Source organism: Ranitomeya imitator, chromosome 7 (assembly GCF_032444005.1).
Source record: "Ranitomeya imitator isolate aRanImi1 chromosome 7, aRanImi1.pri, whole genome shotgun sequence".
NCBI lineage: Eukaryota > Metazoa > Chordata > Amphibia > Anura > Dendrobatidae > Ranitomeya > Ranitomeya imitator.
Window position 1 is genome coordinate 193,820,155 of NC_091288.1, and position 16,591 is coordinate 193,836,745.

At 44.2% G+C, this 16,591-nt stretch overlaps 1 protein-coding gene across 1 annotated transcript in view; it reads right to left on the reverse strand.

Moving 5' to 3' along the window:
- The window catches only part of BAIAP3 (BAI1 associated protein 3), a 236,132-nt gene that overhangs the window by 68,015 nt on the left and 151,526 nt on the right, over positions 1 to 16,591 (reverse strand). Inside the window, exons 11-12 of the mRNA XM_069734301.1 lie at positions 4,851 to 4,953; positions 2,232 to 2,339 (exon numbers count right to left, since the gene is read on the reverse strand). Of these exons, the coding sequence (XP_069590402.1) occupies positions 2,232 to 2,339; positions 4,851 to 4,953 (211 nt within the window). The remainder of the gene's footprint in view (positions 1 to 2,231; positions 2,340 to 4,850; positions 4,954 to 16,591) is intronic.

The window sequence follows — 16,591 nt, forward strand, 5'->3', positions numbered from 1 at the left end:
ATGGGATCCAACAGATTCTGCCTCATGCAGCACTATACTTCCAGTCAAATCTAATGTGACTGCTAACATTCTTATTTGTGAAAATATCCCATTGTACATCTGATAATGAGAAATACTAACATGACCAAGTTCGAAATCTTAGGCCATGTTTATACTTTGTGTTTTTGCAGCGTTTTTTTTTCAACAGCCAAAACCTCCTCAGTAGAAATGCTGTGTTCAAAATGCGTTATCGCAAAATTGTTTGCTACTTTTTTTGGTGCTGATTAATTGTGTGAGTTGTCTACAGTAAGTGATTAATAAAGTTTAGTTTTATTCCCCCAAACCACTGCAAAAACGCAACTAAGCGTTTGCACTTTCTCATTACTTTCTATGTGGGGAAAAAAATGCAGCAGTTTTCCAATTCAGTCAGGAAAAAAAAAAAACAAGCGTGTGCATGAGATTTCTGAAATCTTACAGGTTTTGCTGCTACTGTAAAAAGCAGCTTTTAATTTGCATTAAAAAAAAAGCTTAAAAAATGCAGCTAAAACTTAATGTGTGATATTGCCTTGCCATCTATGGCCACCTTTAAACAAGACCTACCACCAGGTCAAAAGTGGTCAATTTTTGCTATTTCTTTCCCCTTCCCCCCTGAGTATTTTGCTTTAATCTGCCATACAGTTCCAAATATATTAAGCTGTTTAGTGCAAATTATCATGGTCTTTACAACAAGGTGTGGCTCAAAGGATCCTCTAGGGCGTGACTTTAGGCTGCACTGCATTGTTACCCTGTGAGACACGCCCCCTTGCCAAGATCATCAAAATTACTGCTAAATGTAAAAGCCCACCGTATGGTGGATTAAAAAAAAAAAAAATCAGAACACTCATGGGGAGCAGCGGGAATAAATAAGACAAAAACTGACCATTTTTGACCTGGTTGTCCTCTTTAAAAATAAATAATGCTAATTTAAAAGAAGGAGAGGGGGATTAAAGGGCGCTTCCTGGAGTAGTATAGTTTGGTACAGTAAATGCACACAAAAAAAAGAATCGGTACATGCTCATCTTGTGAGGTCTTCATGCGAGTAGAGTGATATACGGACTACAGTTCATATTTTACACGGTATGGAAATAAAAATTAGGAGATCTTTTGGCGCTGTCCTTTGTAAAGAGGAAATTTCCAGTTCCAAAATATATTGCAATGTACTTTATTATTAAAGGATGAGAACACTAAAACATGAAACTAATAATAAAGTACATTCTGATATGTCTCAACAAGGGACAATGCCAGAAGCTCTCCTAATTATTATTTACATACTGAGCTTTAGAAAGAAGACATTTTACATGCATTATATGAAAGGGGTTGTCTGGGACTTTAAAATTAAAGGCCTATCCTTAGGATAGGTCATCAATGTCTGATCAGTGGGGGTGCGACACCCGGCACTGCCGCTGATCAGCTGTTCCAGATGTTGGCGGCAGCGAGAACAACTCAGTTATGGAGCTGCACAGCTCCATTGGAGGACTAGTGGCTGTGGTCGGGTATTACACATCTGCCCCCTATTCATTTGAATAAGTGGCGGATATGCAGTATCCAGCTAGCTGTACAGTCAACAGAACTGAGCAGTTCTGGCCGCCGCCGCTGTCACCGGGTACAGCTGAGCGGGGGTACTGGGTGAGGCACCCCACCAATCAGACATTGACGACCTATCCTAAGGATTGGCCATCAATGTTAAAGTCCCGGACAACACCTTTAAAAAAAAACCCAAACAAACTCCATGGTGGATATGCTTGAATTGTTCCGTTCCTCCGATGACGGTTTAATAAAGTTAATCAGTAATGTGAACCCAAATATGGTCCCATTAAAAAATACAGCTCATCCCGCAAAAATAATCCCTTGTATGGCTATATTGACAGACAAACTAAAAAACATATGACCCTTAGAATGTGTTCATGCAAAAAATGAAAACAAAATCCAAATGGTCAAAATGGGAATTTTCCTGATAGGGTTAATGCCATAAAAATATAAAATACAAAAAAAAAAAACATGAAAAGAGATGGAACAAATCCACTCCATTATTATAACTTTTAGCAATCAGATTTTTTTTCAAAATCAAAATGTCAAAAATGGCTGTTTGCTGGATCAGCATTTAACAGATACCGAAAATAAAATGTTCCCATTTATTGATCCTCTCTAAGTGGAAGTCTCAGAAGCATGGCTGCTGGCTCAGAGGTCTGCATGGGAATCTTCTCCATCCTTACCTGGTTTGTAATTAGTTTTATTATAAGGTGACAGTCCCCTTGAACCTTTGAAGAACTTGTTCTTGGTTCCAACTTAAACCATTTATTTATTCCTCCCACCGGGATCTCCTTTAAGTAAAAAGAAAAATATAAAAACAATATTCAGCTTTTTAGGTAAGACGCCAAATAGCTTTGGCTAATCAGCCTTCCTTTCTCCCCAAATAATAGGAAACCAAAGGATAAAACTAGGTAAAGAGTCAAGGCTCTTTTACATAGCAGTCCTATACAAGTAACGGTAATTAACGGACTGTCATCTAAATGAATTCTGCCGACAGAGAAGATCAGGAGACAAAATCATTGATATGTAGGCGCACATCTGTACCCAAAATCAGATGGACTGTTCTTGAAAAATATATCCATTAGATTGCTCTCAACAGTCAGAATTGCGATGTCACTTTCCTGCCTTGTGGGGGAGGACAATACATAATTTATCCCAAAAATTGGCATTTTCGGGAGGTCCTGGATAAATAAGGGTGGAATTTCAAAATTAGGGATTCAAATTTTAGCAAATGTTCAATTAAAAACAGGTTATGTGGTAGATGCTGGTGAAGGGAGAGGAGCGGGGGTGGATATATCATTGATGTAACCTGTGCAGGGGCCCAAGAGGTAAAGGGGCCACTTGCATCTCCACAGCAGGTGGGATTACGCATTTTGATGAGTTATATTGTTCATGCACAGTGGCCCTCTTCTGTCTGTGTCCACTAGTAGAGAGCACTGATCACCCATTCCACCCATTCTCAGGTTGTCAGTAGGGATGAGCGGACCCATGGAAGTTCGGGTTCTGGTACCCTACCCAAACTGTATTCCAAAGATCGGTTCGGGTACCGGAACTTTACCCACACTTATACCAGAACCCGAACCACGTTGAAAACAATGAGGACCCGAACTTTTGAGCTGGTAAACGTTCTCTCTCTCTCCTCTGGGACTTCCTCGGAACTCTGAACACTGCGGGACAAGTCCACATTTGCGTTTACTACTGAACACTAACTGTCCGGTACGAACCCCGAACTTTTAAGTACCTAGTTGTCCGTGCTCGCTCTGCATCAGCAGACGTTTGATTTATCAAATACTGAATTAAAGGATCTTGACTTATATTTAAAAGGGATCTTCCCATGTTATAAAGTGTTGGCATATGATGATGATGCCATTACTTTACGATTAGCCGACTCTTTTAGAATATCCATAAAACCTGAAAATGAAGGGCAAACAGTTCTGGAGTAGGCGCTGCATCCGGTTCGGTGTTGTTCCCCTGCTCCGCCACACACCCAGACCACCTGACTGTGTAGGAGAACTACAACAAGGCGCCAATTAACATAAATTTGGCCTACAGATCTCTGCATAGAATAACCAAGTGTATAAAAAATAATTAGAAGGGGATGGATCACGACATCTGCACTATGTGTCCTTCATTCTCAGGGTTGGTGGTGGCCCCTTTGGCCAGACCCCCACTGATCATAAATTAATCGATTATCTTGGCTATGTGTCATCACTGTTAAAAGACAGAAAAAAACCTTTAAGAGACAATATAGCAAGAGACAGAAATGTCAGCATCGTTAGCAGGAGTCATTATAAATTGGGACAGAGGGTAGTCAGCATCGTTAGCAGGAGTCATTATAAATTGGGACAGAGGGTAGTGAGCATCGTTAGCAGGAGTCATTACAAATTGGGACAGAGGGTAGTCAGCATCGTTAGCAGGAGTCATTATAAATTGGGACAGAGGGTAGTCAGCATCGTTAGCAGGAGTCATTATAAATTGGGACAGAGGGTAGTCAGCATCGTTAGCAGGAGTCATTACAAATTGGGACAGAGGGTAGTCAGCATCGTTAGCAGGAGTCATTACAAATTGGGACAGAGGGTAGTCAGCATCGTTAGCAGGAGTCATTATAAATTGGGACAGAGGGTAGTCAGCATCGTTAGCAGGAGTCATTATAAATTGGGGCGGAGGGTAGTCAGCATCGTTAGTAGGAGTCATTACAAATTGGGGCAGAGGGTAGTCAGCATCGTTAGCAGGAGTCATTATAAATTGGGGCGGAGGGTAGTCAGCATCGTTAGCAGGAGTCATTACAAATTGGGGCAGAGGGTAGTCAGCATCGTTAGCAGAAGTCATTATAAATTGGGACAGAGGGTAGTCAGCATCGTTAGCGGGAGATATTACAAATTGGGGAAGAGGGTAGTCAGCATAGTTAGCGGGAGATATTACAAATTGGGGCGGAGGGTAGTCAGCATCGTTAGTGGGAGTCATTACAAATTGGAGAAGAGGGTAATCAGCATCGTTAGCGGGAGTCATTACAAATTGGGGAAGAGGGTAGTCAGCATCGTTAGCGGGAGTCATTACAAATTGGGGCAGAGGGTAGTCAGCATCGTTAGCGGGAGTCATTATAAATTGGGTAGTGGGTCCTTATGGGTCATAGAAACACAGTCAATTGCTTTTTCTCTCATCAATTTTCAAAACTGGTAAAAATAAACAAACTTAAAATTCCAAACCTCTGAATATTCCCATCGGTTTGTGATATTACGGGAAGAGTCCGGCTACTTCTCACACAAACAGCAGAGGAGATCAATCCTTTCCTGTTTACTTACATTAATGGAGATGTTAAGGCATCCTAAGAAGTCATCAGCATTGTCCTCCGCCGAGCCGGTTGTTCCGTTTGCTCTTGCCGATTTCACTATCTGCTTGAAGTACCTGTGTAGAGATCTCAGCAGGATGAGCTAATGCCCTAATCACTTTATTACGGCTCGTAGGAGATAATATACGGCCCTGTTACTGCCGCACACTGGAAGCGCTCCATTTCCGATGTACTAATCAGAGAACATTAATGGATTACGATGGTCCGTGGATTCATTTACTTTATTTTATTAACATTTTTAATGAAGAAATCAAATATATACCGGTATTTATATTTTTTATCTGCTCCAGATCCATATTCTTGCCTATAGGCATCAGTATTACCGGAATTACTTCTGCTAAAAGGCTGACCATACGTTAAAGAAACGCAAACCTGCTAATTTTACTGCCATTGTCTAGATAATGTCTCAATGTTGCGTGAAAGAGGGATTGGACATGTTGTACTTCAACATGCCTTATCTTTTGCTAAATGGGAGACCACAAACAGCAGCTGATTTTCAGGTTCATCACTTAGTGATTTTTTAATGGATTTTTTGCTAGTAGAAATTACATCCACTGGTCATAACTTCAATATTTTTTTTTTTTCGGGTAAACTCATCCGAGGTATCAAAATCATATTTTAGAAACAGTGCCATTGAAACCCAACCATAGACTCTGCCGAGTATTGCTGCTATGATACAAAATATTTCACCCAAATGTAAGTAAAGCCATTTTGTTTTCTGTCCTAATCACATACAAGTAAAAACTACTTTTGCTACACCTACCAGTTCAGGAACTATCTCAATTCTCACGCTTTGTTACTTGTCCACTCTTTTTCAGTTGGTCATATTTATCAGCATTCTGCCAGCATTGTAGGTACTGGAACCACCTTCACCTGACTTCCTTGCATGCAATTATTCAATGGTTTGTCTGCGATGAATTATACCTCTAACTTACGCAGTCTCATAGATAAGAGAGCAAGAGCAGAGGGATAAAATCCTGCATCCACTTACTGTAATCCAACTCGGGGTCTTTGCCTATAGAAACGGATTGCACCTGACAACAGGCAGGAAACAACAAGTTGGAAAAAATGGATAGACTCTGGAGTATTTTTTTTTTGGTGGGTGGGGTAGGATGTAATGTGCAGATTGTCTATTTATCACATTAACTATCACATGAGATCGAGTTATGTGAAATAACAGGAGCTATTGGAGATATGAAATGATTTCTTATGGACTGAAAACGAGCGGTACATTAGCAAAATGTGGAGACGATCTGGCAACATACTAGAAGTCTGATTTTTTTTTTTGCACTGTGATCGTCACGGATGACAAAAGCCTCAGCTTTGGCACTGTACAGACTGTGACAAAGTCACTGGCAAGGTGCTGGAGGGCGGATACGTGTCACTGTGGCCATTAGCTTCAGTGATTTGAACCCCAGAAGTTTTTCCGACACACTATGTGTTGAGAGGGGTTAATCGGTCATTTTGAGGGCTGGGTTTTTGTGGACAACCATAGAGTGGGTGGGAGGTTGTCCACCTTCTCTCCACCCCAGGATGTAGTCTGGGATATAAATAGTTGGCCTCCTGAGGCATTCAGTGTGTCTGGAGAGGCTAACTACAGAGACGTGTTCATGTTTATGCTAACTTGAACCATGTGTTAGGTTCAGATTGCGTTAGTGCAATCCGTTTAGCACCTAGCGCTAGCGGATTGCGCTAACGCAATGTGTTGTAAAGGGGTCGCGTTAAACGTCTCCGCTCTCGCAGATCTCCAATCTGCGAGAGCGGGGAACAGACCGCGGGCGCGCCTGCGTCTGCGGCACGCCACAAAACACCGGCACATCGCTAGCGCGTGCCGAAAATGGCACGCGCTAGTGATGCGCGTCCCCATTGCTGTTAATGGGCGCGCTAACGGACGCGTTGCACGGCGTTAATTTTGCAGTGCAACGCTGTCCGTTAGCGCGGTCCCATTAACGCAATGGGAACCTACTTTTAACTGTGAGCAGGGCGGGTCCCCACTATCACAAGGACGTTTTCTTGACACAGCGCAGTGAGTGCCACTCTGGCACTACCTATGCAGAGCGCAGCAGCCTAAATGAGTTTGCCATCAGCTGCTGGGCTCTGCATATGCAGTGACAGATGACAAGGCTCTCGGATACTTTTTTTTTTGTCGTTACATCAGTTTTTCCCATCTCTCGACTTGATACCCTCCTTATTGATCTCTGATTATTTAATGTATTTTTTAATCAGTGTCTAGTAAAAATTTATATTATGTTATTATACATTTTACATTGGGTGATTTTTTGTTGTTGTTTTTTTGTGCCATGTCTATTCTATATTAGCTATGCAGAGCGCAGCAGCCGATGACAAACGCATCTTGACTGCTGCTCTCTGCATAAGCAAATGACCAAGAAGATAGAAGATGATCTAATGAAGCTAATGAATGAAGACAGTATTGAATCACGTGCAGTGCAGCCAATTAAATAATTGCTTTCATTCATTACGAAGCGCGTCTTTGATGGTTTTTACACTTTTTAACCCTAGCAAGGGTTAGGCTTCTGGATAGGATTGAGGTTAGGGATAAGGATAGGGATAGGAATAGAATTATGGTTATGGATTGGGGTAAAGCTAGAGTAATAAAATAGTTGGATACAAATTTAATAAATAAAGTATAAAAATGTAAAGTTTTTTTTTTTTTTACAATTTTATGCCTATTTTCAGATTAAAAAAAAAAAACAAGAAGCCTAAAGGGTAAATAGAATCGGGCCACCATCTAGTATATATATATATATTGTAGCATGGCTAAAGGGTTTGTAGTCGATGGGAGGTATGTGCCACATAAGTGCCTGGTTGCTGTAATGTAGCCCGGAGTATTCCTTTCTTGCACATAATCTTGTATATGTGTTTCAGGACCTGTGGTAATGTCAGACCACATGGCTAATCATGTGATGGGTTACTGGGTGTGGTTAGCTCTTTATAAGACTGGCTAATCCTTTACACAGCAGAGATGTGTGGAGGTGAAACCCTCCTGAGTGTGTTACGGCTTCAGGACTGAGCCGGATGAACTGGACACTTGCTTTTCTTTGCCTGAACCCAATTCCCATTTTGCTTTCTGTTATTTGCCACATGGTTTATGAAGCAATAAACCCAGTGAACTTGAAGGCTATGTGCACACGTTGCGGATTAGGCTTAGGAATTTCTGGTGTGGATTCTGCCTCTTCTGGCAGAAAATGCACCTGCGGATTTCTCGCGTTTTTTGTGCGGATCTGCAGCGTTTTTTGTGCATTTTTGCTGCTTTTTTTACCCCTGCGGTTTTCCAAAATGGAATGGGTACAAAAACTCTGCAGATTCACAAAAAAGAAGTGACATGCTACTTCTTTTAAACCGCAGCGTTTCCGCAGCGGATTTTCCGCAAAGTGTCCACAGCATTTATTTTTCTCATTGATTTACATTGTACTGTAAATCAATTGCGGATCTGCAGCGTTTCTGCACCGCAAAAAACGCTGCGGATCCGCAGAGAATCCGCAACGTGTGCACATAGCCTAAAGGAACACGTCTCCTGAGTGTCAGCCGTCGCAGCTGAGTTAGTGAAATCCTTACAATTGGTGGAGACGTGCGAGCAGCGTTCCCAGCGGAGACGTGAGTTTATTTTTGAATGTCCTGGGTCAAGGCTGTTGCAAGCCAGCAAGCATTGCCGGAGAAAATGGAGGACCTGCTGAAACACTTGGTCCAGATGCAGTCACAGCAGGAGAAAAGGCAGAGCCAGCAGGAGCAAAGGCAGCAAGAGACCAACAGGCTGTTGATGCAGCAGATACAACAGAGCCAGCAGGAGCAACGGCAGCAGATGCAGCAGAGCCAGCAGGAGCATCAGCAGCAGATGCAGCTTCTGGCAACCGCCATCCAGGGCAAGGCGAGCGCCCCAACCCCAGGTTTGGCTGATGACACCCACGTCCGGAAGACGGTAAGACGCGCATTGCAGAAAATGACTCCTGGGGATGATGTTGAGGCCTTCCTGACGGTGTTTGAGAGGGTCGCTGAGAGGGAAAAACTTCCGCCAGAGCAGTGGGCAGAGGTACTTGCGCCATACCTGACGGGAGAACCCCAGAAGGCGTACTATGATTTGACCTTGCAGGATGCCAAAGAGTATCACAAATTGAAAGCCGAGATTCTCGCACGTTTGGGGGTGACACTGACTGTCAGGGCACAGCGAGTTCACTCCTGGGGCTATCACCGGGACAAACCACCTCGTTCCCAAATGTTTGATCTGTTGCACCTGGTCCAGAAATGGCTGCAGCCAGAATCCTCTGCGCCTGCACAGATGGTAGAACGGGTGATGATGGATCGGTTTGTCCATTCCCTCCCGAGGCCTATACAGTCTTGGGTTGCCCAGGGTGATCCCCAGAATGCCGACGAGCTGATCGGACTGGTTGAGAGATACCAAGGGTTGGAAGGCTCCTTCGGGAGGCAGCCCATGCCGTACTGGGGGTCCCAGAAGGCAGCTGAGTCCCAAAAAGGGGTGGTGCGTCCAAGGTCACAAAGGGCGGGGGAGGTGGTGCCCAAGGTCCCCACGGGTGATATTATTTGTTGGAGGTGCCACAAGCCAGGACATATAGCTGCCCGTTGTTCCCAAACCACTGAGCAGATGGACTGCAGCATGGGACGCCGTTGTTCATACTATGCGTATCCAGCCTGTAGTGTGAACTCTCCATCCAACGAGGGACCTCAAGCGTGTCCCGTAAAGGTGAACGGTCGAGCAGTAACGGCACTGTTAGACTCGGGGAGCCTAGTGACCCTGGTGAGGGCCACTTTTCCTCTCCACCTGCTCCCAGGAAAGAAGGTCGGAGTGCGGTGCATACATGGTGATGCAAAGGACTACCCTATGGCCAGGGTGGACATTGAAACGGCATGTGGCACTGAGTCCCACATAGTCGGCGTGGTTCAGGACTTGTTGCACCCTATAATTATTGGCCGGGATTTCTGTTTGTTTTGGGATTTGTGGGGAAATGGTTCTGAGCTCCCTGGCAGGGAACCAGTGAACCCTGGAAGGGTATCGCCACACCCAGAGGCAGACAGTTTTCCTTTTTGTGTTCTGGTTGGGGATGAGGAGGAAGTATCCCCTACATCTGACATTCTGGAGTTAGAAGTTACCGGTGAAAATTTTGGGACTGCCCAACATAGGGACCCCACTCTGAGGGAAGCCTTTAATAATGTCACAGTTATTGACGGGGTGGTACAGGAGCCGGGGGCAGACACAAGATTTCCCCATTTTCTGTTGAGGGGGGAGTTGTTGTACCGTGTCACGAAAATACGGGAGGAGTTGGTAGAGCAGTTGATAGTGCCGGGTCCGTATAGACGGAAAGTGTTGGACATGGCCCATTCACACATCTTGGGTGGACACCTGGGGGTGGAAAAAACGCAGGAACGGGTTGTGCAGAGGTTCTATTGGCCTGGGTGTCACCGGGAAATAGTGAACTATTGCAGGTCCTGCCCTACATGTCAGCTAACTGCTCCTACTCCTCATTTCCGGAACCCCCTTGTGCCACTGCCCATTATTGAGGTACCGGTCGAGAGAATTGCCATGGACTTGGTCGGTCCCTTAGTTAAATCAGCTCGGGGCCATCAGTATATATTAGTCATCCTGGACTATGCCACACGCTATCCTGAGGCAATTCCCTTGAGAAATTCTTCCTCAAAAAGCATAGCCCGCGAGTTGGTCCATGTCTTTTCCCGGACAGGTCTGCCAAAGGAGATCCTGACTGACCAGGGTACACCTTTCATGAGCAAGGTGATGAGGGAGTTATGCAAAGCCCTGAAGATCTCCCAGTTGAGGACCTCGGTGTACCATCCCCAGTCAGATGGCCTTGTTGAGAGGTTTAACAAGACACTAAAGAGCATGCTGAGAAAAGCTATAGAGAAAGACGGTAGAGACTGGGATTGTCTCTTACCCTATCTGATGTTTTCCATTCGTGAAGTTCCACAGGCCTCCACAGGGTTCTCACCGTTTGAGCTTCTATATGGCCGACATCCACGAGGACTCCTGGATATAGCCAAGGAAACCTGGGAGGCCGAAGTCACACCCCACAGAAGCGTCATTGAGCATGTGGCCCTGATGCAGCAGAGGATTGCAAAGGTGATGCCTATCGTGAAAGAACACCTTCTCCAAGCACAAGAAGCTCAAGCCAGGGTCTACAACCGGTCTGCAAGAGTGAGGCAGTTCAATCCGGGAGACCGAGTTCTTGTGTTAGTTCCAACGGTGGAAAGCAAGTTCTTGGCCAAATGGCAAGGGCCATATGAGGTTGTCGAGAAACTTGGTGAAGTAAATTATAAAATTCACCAACCAGGAAGACAGAAACCATTCCAAGTTTACCATGTCAACCTCATCAAGCCATGGCAAGATAGAGAGCCGACAGCAACTCCATCATTGTTAAGCAACCCAGAAGGTGAGGTTGGAGCGGTTACTATAGCAGAGACGCTATCAAAGACCCAGAAACAGCAGTGCCGGGAGTTACTCCAGAAGAACAGGGACCTGTTTTCAGAATTGCCAGGATACACGAAGGTCATAGAGCACGAGGTCCTAACAGAGCCACATGTGCGGGTGAATGTGAAACCTTATCGTATTCCTGAGGCTCGTCGAGAAGTTATCTCCAAGGAAGTGGAGCGTATGTTGAGGCTTGGGGTCACTGAGGAATCCAAGAGCGGTTGGTCGAGCCCAATTGTCCTGGTCCCAAAACCTGATGGAGAGTGGAGGTTTTGCAACGACTATCGGAAGTTGAATGAAGTCTCCAAGTTCGACGCTTATCCCATGCCCCGTATTGATGAGCTCATCGAAAGGCTTGGGCACGCCAGATATACAGTTAGGGCCAGAAATATTTGGACAGTGACACAATTTTCGCGAGTTGGGCTCTGCATGCCACCACATTGGATTTGAAATGAAACCTCTACAACAGAATTCAAGTGCAGATTGTAACGTTTAATTTGAAGGGTTGAACAAAAATATCTGATAGAAAATGTAGGAATTGTACACATTTCTTTACAAACACTCCACATTTTAGGAGGTCAAAAGTAATTGGACAAATAAACATAACCCAAACAAAATATTTTCATTTTCAATATTTTGTTGCAAATCCTTTGGAGGCAATCACTGCCTTAAGTCTGGAACCCATGGACATCACCAAACGCTGGGTTTCCTCCTTCTTAATACTTTGCCAGGCCTTTACAGCCGCAGCCTTCAGGTCTTGCTTGTTTGTGGGTCTTTCCGTCTTAAGTCTGGATTTGAGCAAGTGAAATGCATGCTCAATTGGGTTTAGATCTGGAGATTGACTTGGCCATTGCAGAATGTTCCACTTTTTGGCACTCATGAACTCCTGGGTAGCTTTGGATGTATGCTTGGGGTCATTGTCCATCTGTACTATGAAGCGCCGTCCAATCAACTTTGCAGCATTTGGCTGAATCTGGGCTGAAAGTATATCCCGGTACACTTCAGAATTCATCCGGCTACTCTTGTCTGCTCTTATGTCATCAATAAACACAAGTGACCCAGTGCCATTGAAAGCCATGCATGCCCATGCCATCACGTTGCCTCCACCATGTTTTACAGAGGATGTGGTGTGCCTTGGATCATGTGCCGTTCCCTTTCTTCTCCAAACTTTTTTCTTCCCATCATTCTGGTACAGGTTGATCTTTGTCTCATCTGTCCATAGAATACTTTTCCAGAACTGAGCTGGCTTCTTGAGGTGTTTTTCTGCAAATTTAACTCTGGCCTGTCTATTTTTGGTATTGATGAATGGTTTGCATCTAGATGTGAACCCTTTGTATTTACGGTCATGGAGTCTTCTCTTTACTGTTGACTTAGAGACAGATACACCTACTTCACTGAGAGTGTTCTGGACTTCAGTTGATGTTGTGAACGGGTTCTTCTTCACCAAATTAAGTATGCGGCGATCATCCACCACTGTTGTCATCCGTGGACGCCCAGGCCTTTTTGAGTTCCCAAGCTCACCAGTCAATTCCTTTTTTCTCAGAATGTACCCAACTGTTGATTTTGCTACTCCAAGCATGTCTGCTATCTCTCTGATGGATTTTTTCTTTTTTTTCAGCCTCAGGATGTTCTGCTTCACCTCAATTGAGAGTTCCTTTGACTGCATGTTGTCTGCTCACAGCAACAGCTTCCAAATGCAAAACCACACACCTGGAATCCACCCCTGACCATTTAACTACTTCATTGATTACAGGTTATCGAGGGAGACGCCTTCAGAGTTAATTGCAGCCCTTAGAGTCCATTGTCCAATTACTTTTGGTCCCTTGAAAAAGAGGACGCTATGCATTACAGAGCTATGATTCCTAAACCCTTTCTCCGATTTGGATGTGGAAACTGTCATATTGCAGCTGGGAGTGTGCACTTTCAGCCCATATTATATATATAATTGTATTTCTGAACATGTTTTTGTAAACAGCTAAAATAACAAAACTTGTGTCACTGTCCAAATATTTCTGGCCCTAACTGTATATCCACCTTGGATTTGACAAAGGGGTATTGGCAGATCCCCATGGCACAGGAAGCCAAGGAGAAGACGGCCTTTTCGACACCTGATGGATGCTTCCAATATGCCCGGATGCCGTTTGGCCTACAGGGAGCTCCGGCGACCTTCCAGAGGGCTATGGATAGAGTCCTTGCACCCCATAAGGCCTACGCTGCTGCGTACCTAGATGATATCGTCATCTTTAGCCCGGACTGGGAGAGTCATCTGGAGAAAGTCCAAGCGGTGTTGGATGCTATAAGAGAGGCCGGATTTACTATAAACCCGAAGAAGTGCGCCTTGGGTAAAGAAGAAGCTAAGTACCTTGGATACATAGTGGGTCATGGAGAAATAAAACCCCAGATCAATAAAGTGGAGGCAATCCAAACATGGCCAAAACCAGTTTCCAAGAAACAAGTTAAAGCCTTCCTGGGAATCGTGGGATATTACAGGAGGTTCATCCCAAACTTCGCCACGATGGCTGCGCCTCTGACTGACCTGCTAAAAGGGACAAAATCAGTAATGGTTAAGTGGTCCGAAGAAACAGAGTCAGCCTTCCAAGAAATGAAAAACGCTTTGTGTAAGCAACCCGTTCTGATGGCCCCAAACTTCAAGAAAGAGTTTATTCTTCAGACAGATGCCTCAGATGTTGGGGTGGGAGCAGTCCTTTCCCAAGAACTACATGGAGAGGAGCATCCTGTTCTCTATCTGAGTAGGAAGCTGTCCTCATCTGAAAAGAACTACTCAGTCGTTGAGAAGGAGTGCTTGGCCATAAAATGGGCAGTGGACACATTGCGGTACTATCTGCTGGGACGTAAATTTAGACTGGTATCTGACCATGCCCCACTTAGGTGGATGAGGGAAACGAAAGAGAGAAATGCCAGAGTCACCCGTTGGTTCTTAGCCCTGCAGGACTTCAGTTTCCATGTGGAACATAGGGCCGGAAAGCTGCACGGTAATGCGGATGCCCTATCGAGAATCCCTTGTTTAGTGGGAGAAAGTGCCAAGCCTCACGGCTTTAGGCAGAGGGGGGAGGTATGTAGCATGGCTAAAGGGTTTGTAGTCGATGGGAGGTATGTGCCACATAAGTGCCTGATTGCTGTAATGTAGCCCGGAGTATTCCTTTCTTGCACATAATCTTGTATATGTGTTTCAGGACCTGTGGTAATGTCAGACCACATGGCTAATCATGTGATGGGTTACTGGGTGTGGTTAGCTCTTTATAAGACTGGATAATCCTTTACACAGCAGATATGTGTGGAGGTGAAACCCTCCTGAGTGTGTTCGGCTTCAGGACTGAGCCGGATGAACTGGACACTTGTTTTTCTTTGCCTGAACCAAAGGCCCATTTTGCTTTCTGTTATTTGCCACATGGTTTATGAAGCAATAAACCCAGCGAACTTTAAAGGAACACGTCTCCTGAGTGTCAGCCGTCGCAGCTGAGTGAGTGAAATCCTTACAATATATATATATATATATATATATATATATATATATATATATATATATATATATATATATATAGATAAAAGTGTTCAATATTGGATTGGTTGAAGGCACTCATGGCGTGCTAATGGTTCACAGGTTAGGATAGAAAAAATATTTACCTAGCCCAGGGCACTGGCAACACACGCTATGCCAAGGCACCTACTTCTCCATTCCTTGAGGTGATAGATGGTGTTTTATCAAGTGAGACTTGAGATATATCCTGTAGATAGGCCATAACTGTCTGAGATGGGAATACCCCTTTAAAAGGAACCGTCAGCAGGTTTTTGCTATGTAATCCAAGAGCAACATAACATAGGTGGTGATACTGATTCCAACTAAGTGTCATTTAGTAGGCTGTGTGTTGTTTCAATAAAATCAGTGTTTTATTAGCAGGAGATTATCATTACAAGACTAGTTGTCTCATGCCTCCTAGTCAACTGCTCTGTGTAATCCCGCCCCCACCACTCATTAGCAGAATTTTGTCAATATACAGTGTACACCGGCCAATCAGTTGTGTGGGCGGGGCTATACAAAGCTGAACATTCCGAGCTCTGCTGGATCCGCAGCAGAGAAAACTGTGATTTTATCACAACTGCAGCACCCAATAAATTAAGTGATACATCGCTGGAATCAGGGTCTCTGTCTCTACATTGTGCTGCTGGTGACAGATTCCCTTTAAGTAATGAAGCTGGAATATCTATAATTTAGGATACATTTTTTGTAGCAGTATTGGATCAGTAGAGAGAATAAAAAACGTAATTATAATGGTTTCTGCTGTGGTTTAACCCTGCTGTAATCAGTGCAGGAGCAAGTATACGTTGCAGCACCTCCACAGGGCAAACATGGCATTGCAGACTTCGAAATAATGAAAATCTTTCTGCTTGCCGGAAGCCACTAATAAGAGCGCACTGTATATTGGTCTGTACAGCTTTTTTTTAAGCTAAGTAATAAAGATCTCCTTTTATTTAACCCTTTATTTTCTTCCTAACTGATGTAGAGTTTAGAATGTACCTAAGTCTGCCCCTGATCCATCGCAGTCACGCACTGCGGTACCGCTGCGAACGGACGATAATTTGGGTTTAGTAGTCGTTCACACCAAACGAGAGAAAAAGATACATTTCCTTGTCCGTAATTTATTCTAGTTTTAAGCAGAAATATTTTTCTCCAGCCTTTACCTGAAGAATGTAAAATGGCAAATCACCCGCGGGTCTAAAAATGAAGACCAGTGAGGTCACGGCTAGATTGTAATATTTCATTTAATTGCTTTTTTCCCCTACTAATTGCTGTAGCAGCTCCGCTGAACATCCCGCTGACATGTTCTGTAAATCGGTAGTATAATGAGACGGCGGGAACATTTATTAATAGGAATCATTTTTTGTGTCTATTAATCGGAACGTGAACTTGCTTACGCGCACCAAAGTCATCTCTGTACAAACACGGAATAAGCGACTGTGATTAGCCAAATAAACCAAGTACACGCAATCTTTAAAAATAGTTATCTGGGGGCTTCATGCTAATTAACGAGTAGTCATCTGGGCGGGGCCACTTCAGTGAAGAGTCATGCCATACAGACTCTAATATAGAGTGCCAAACCGGGCGCGACGTGATCAGAATCACTCCAATGACTTTACTATAGGAAACAAGAGTTCAGAATCGTGGGATGTCGGACAGAATCTGACAATTTGGTCGGTTTCAATGAAACCTAAACGGCCCC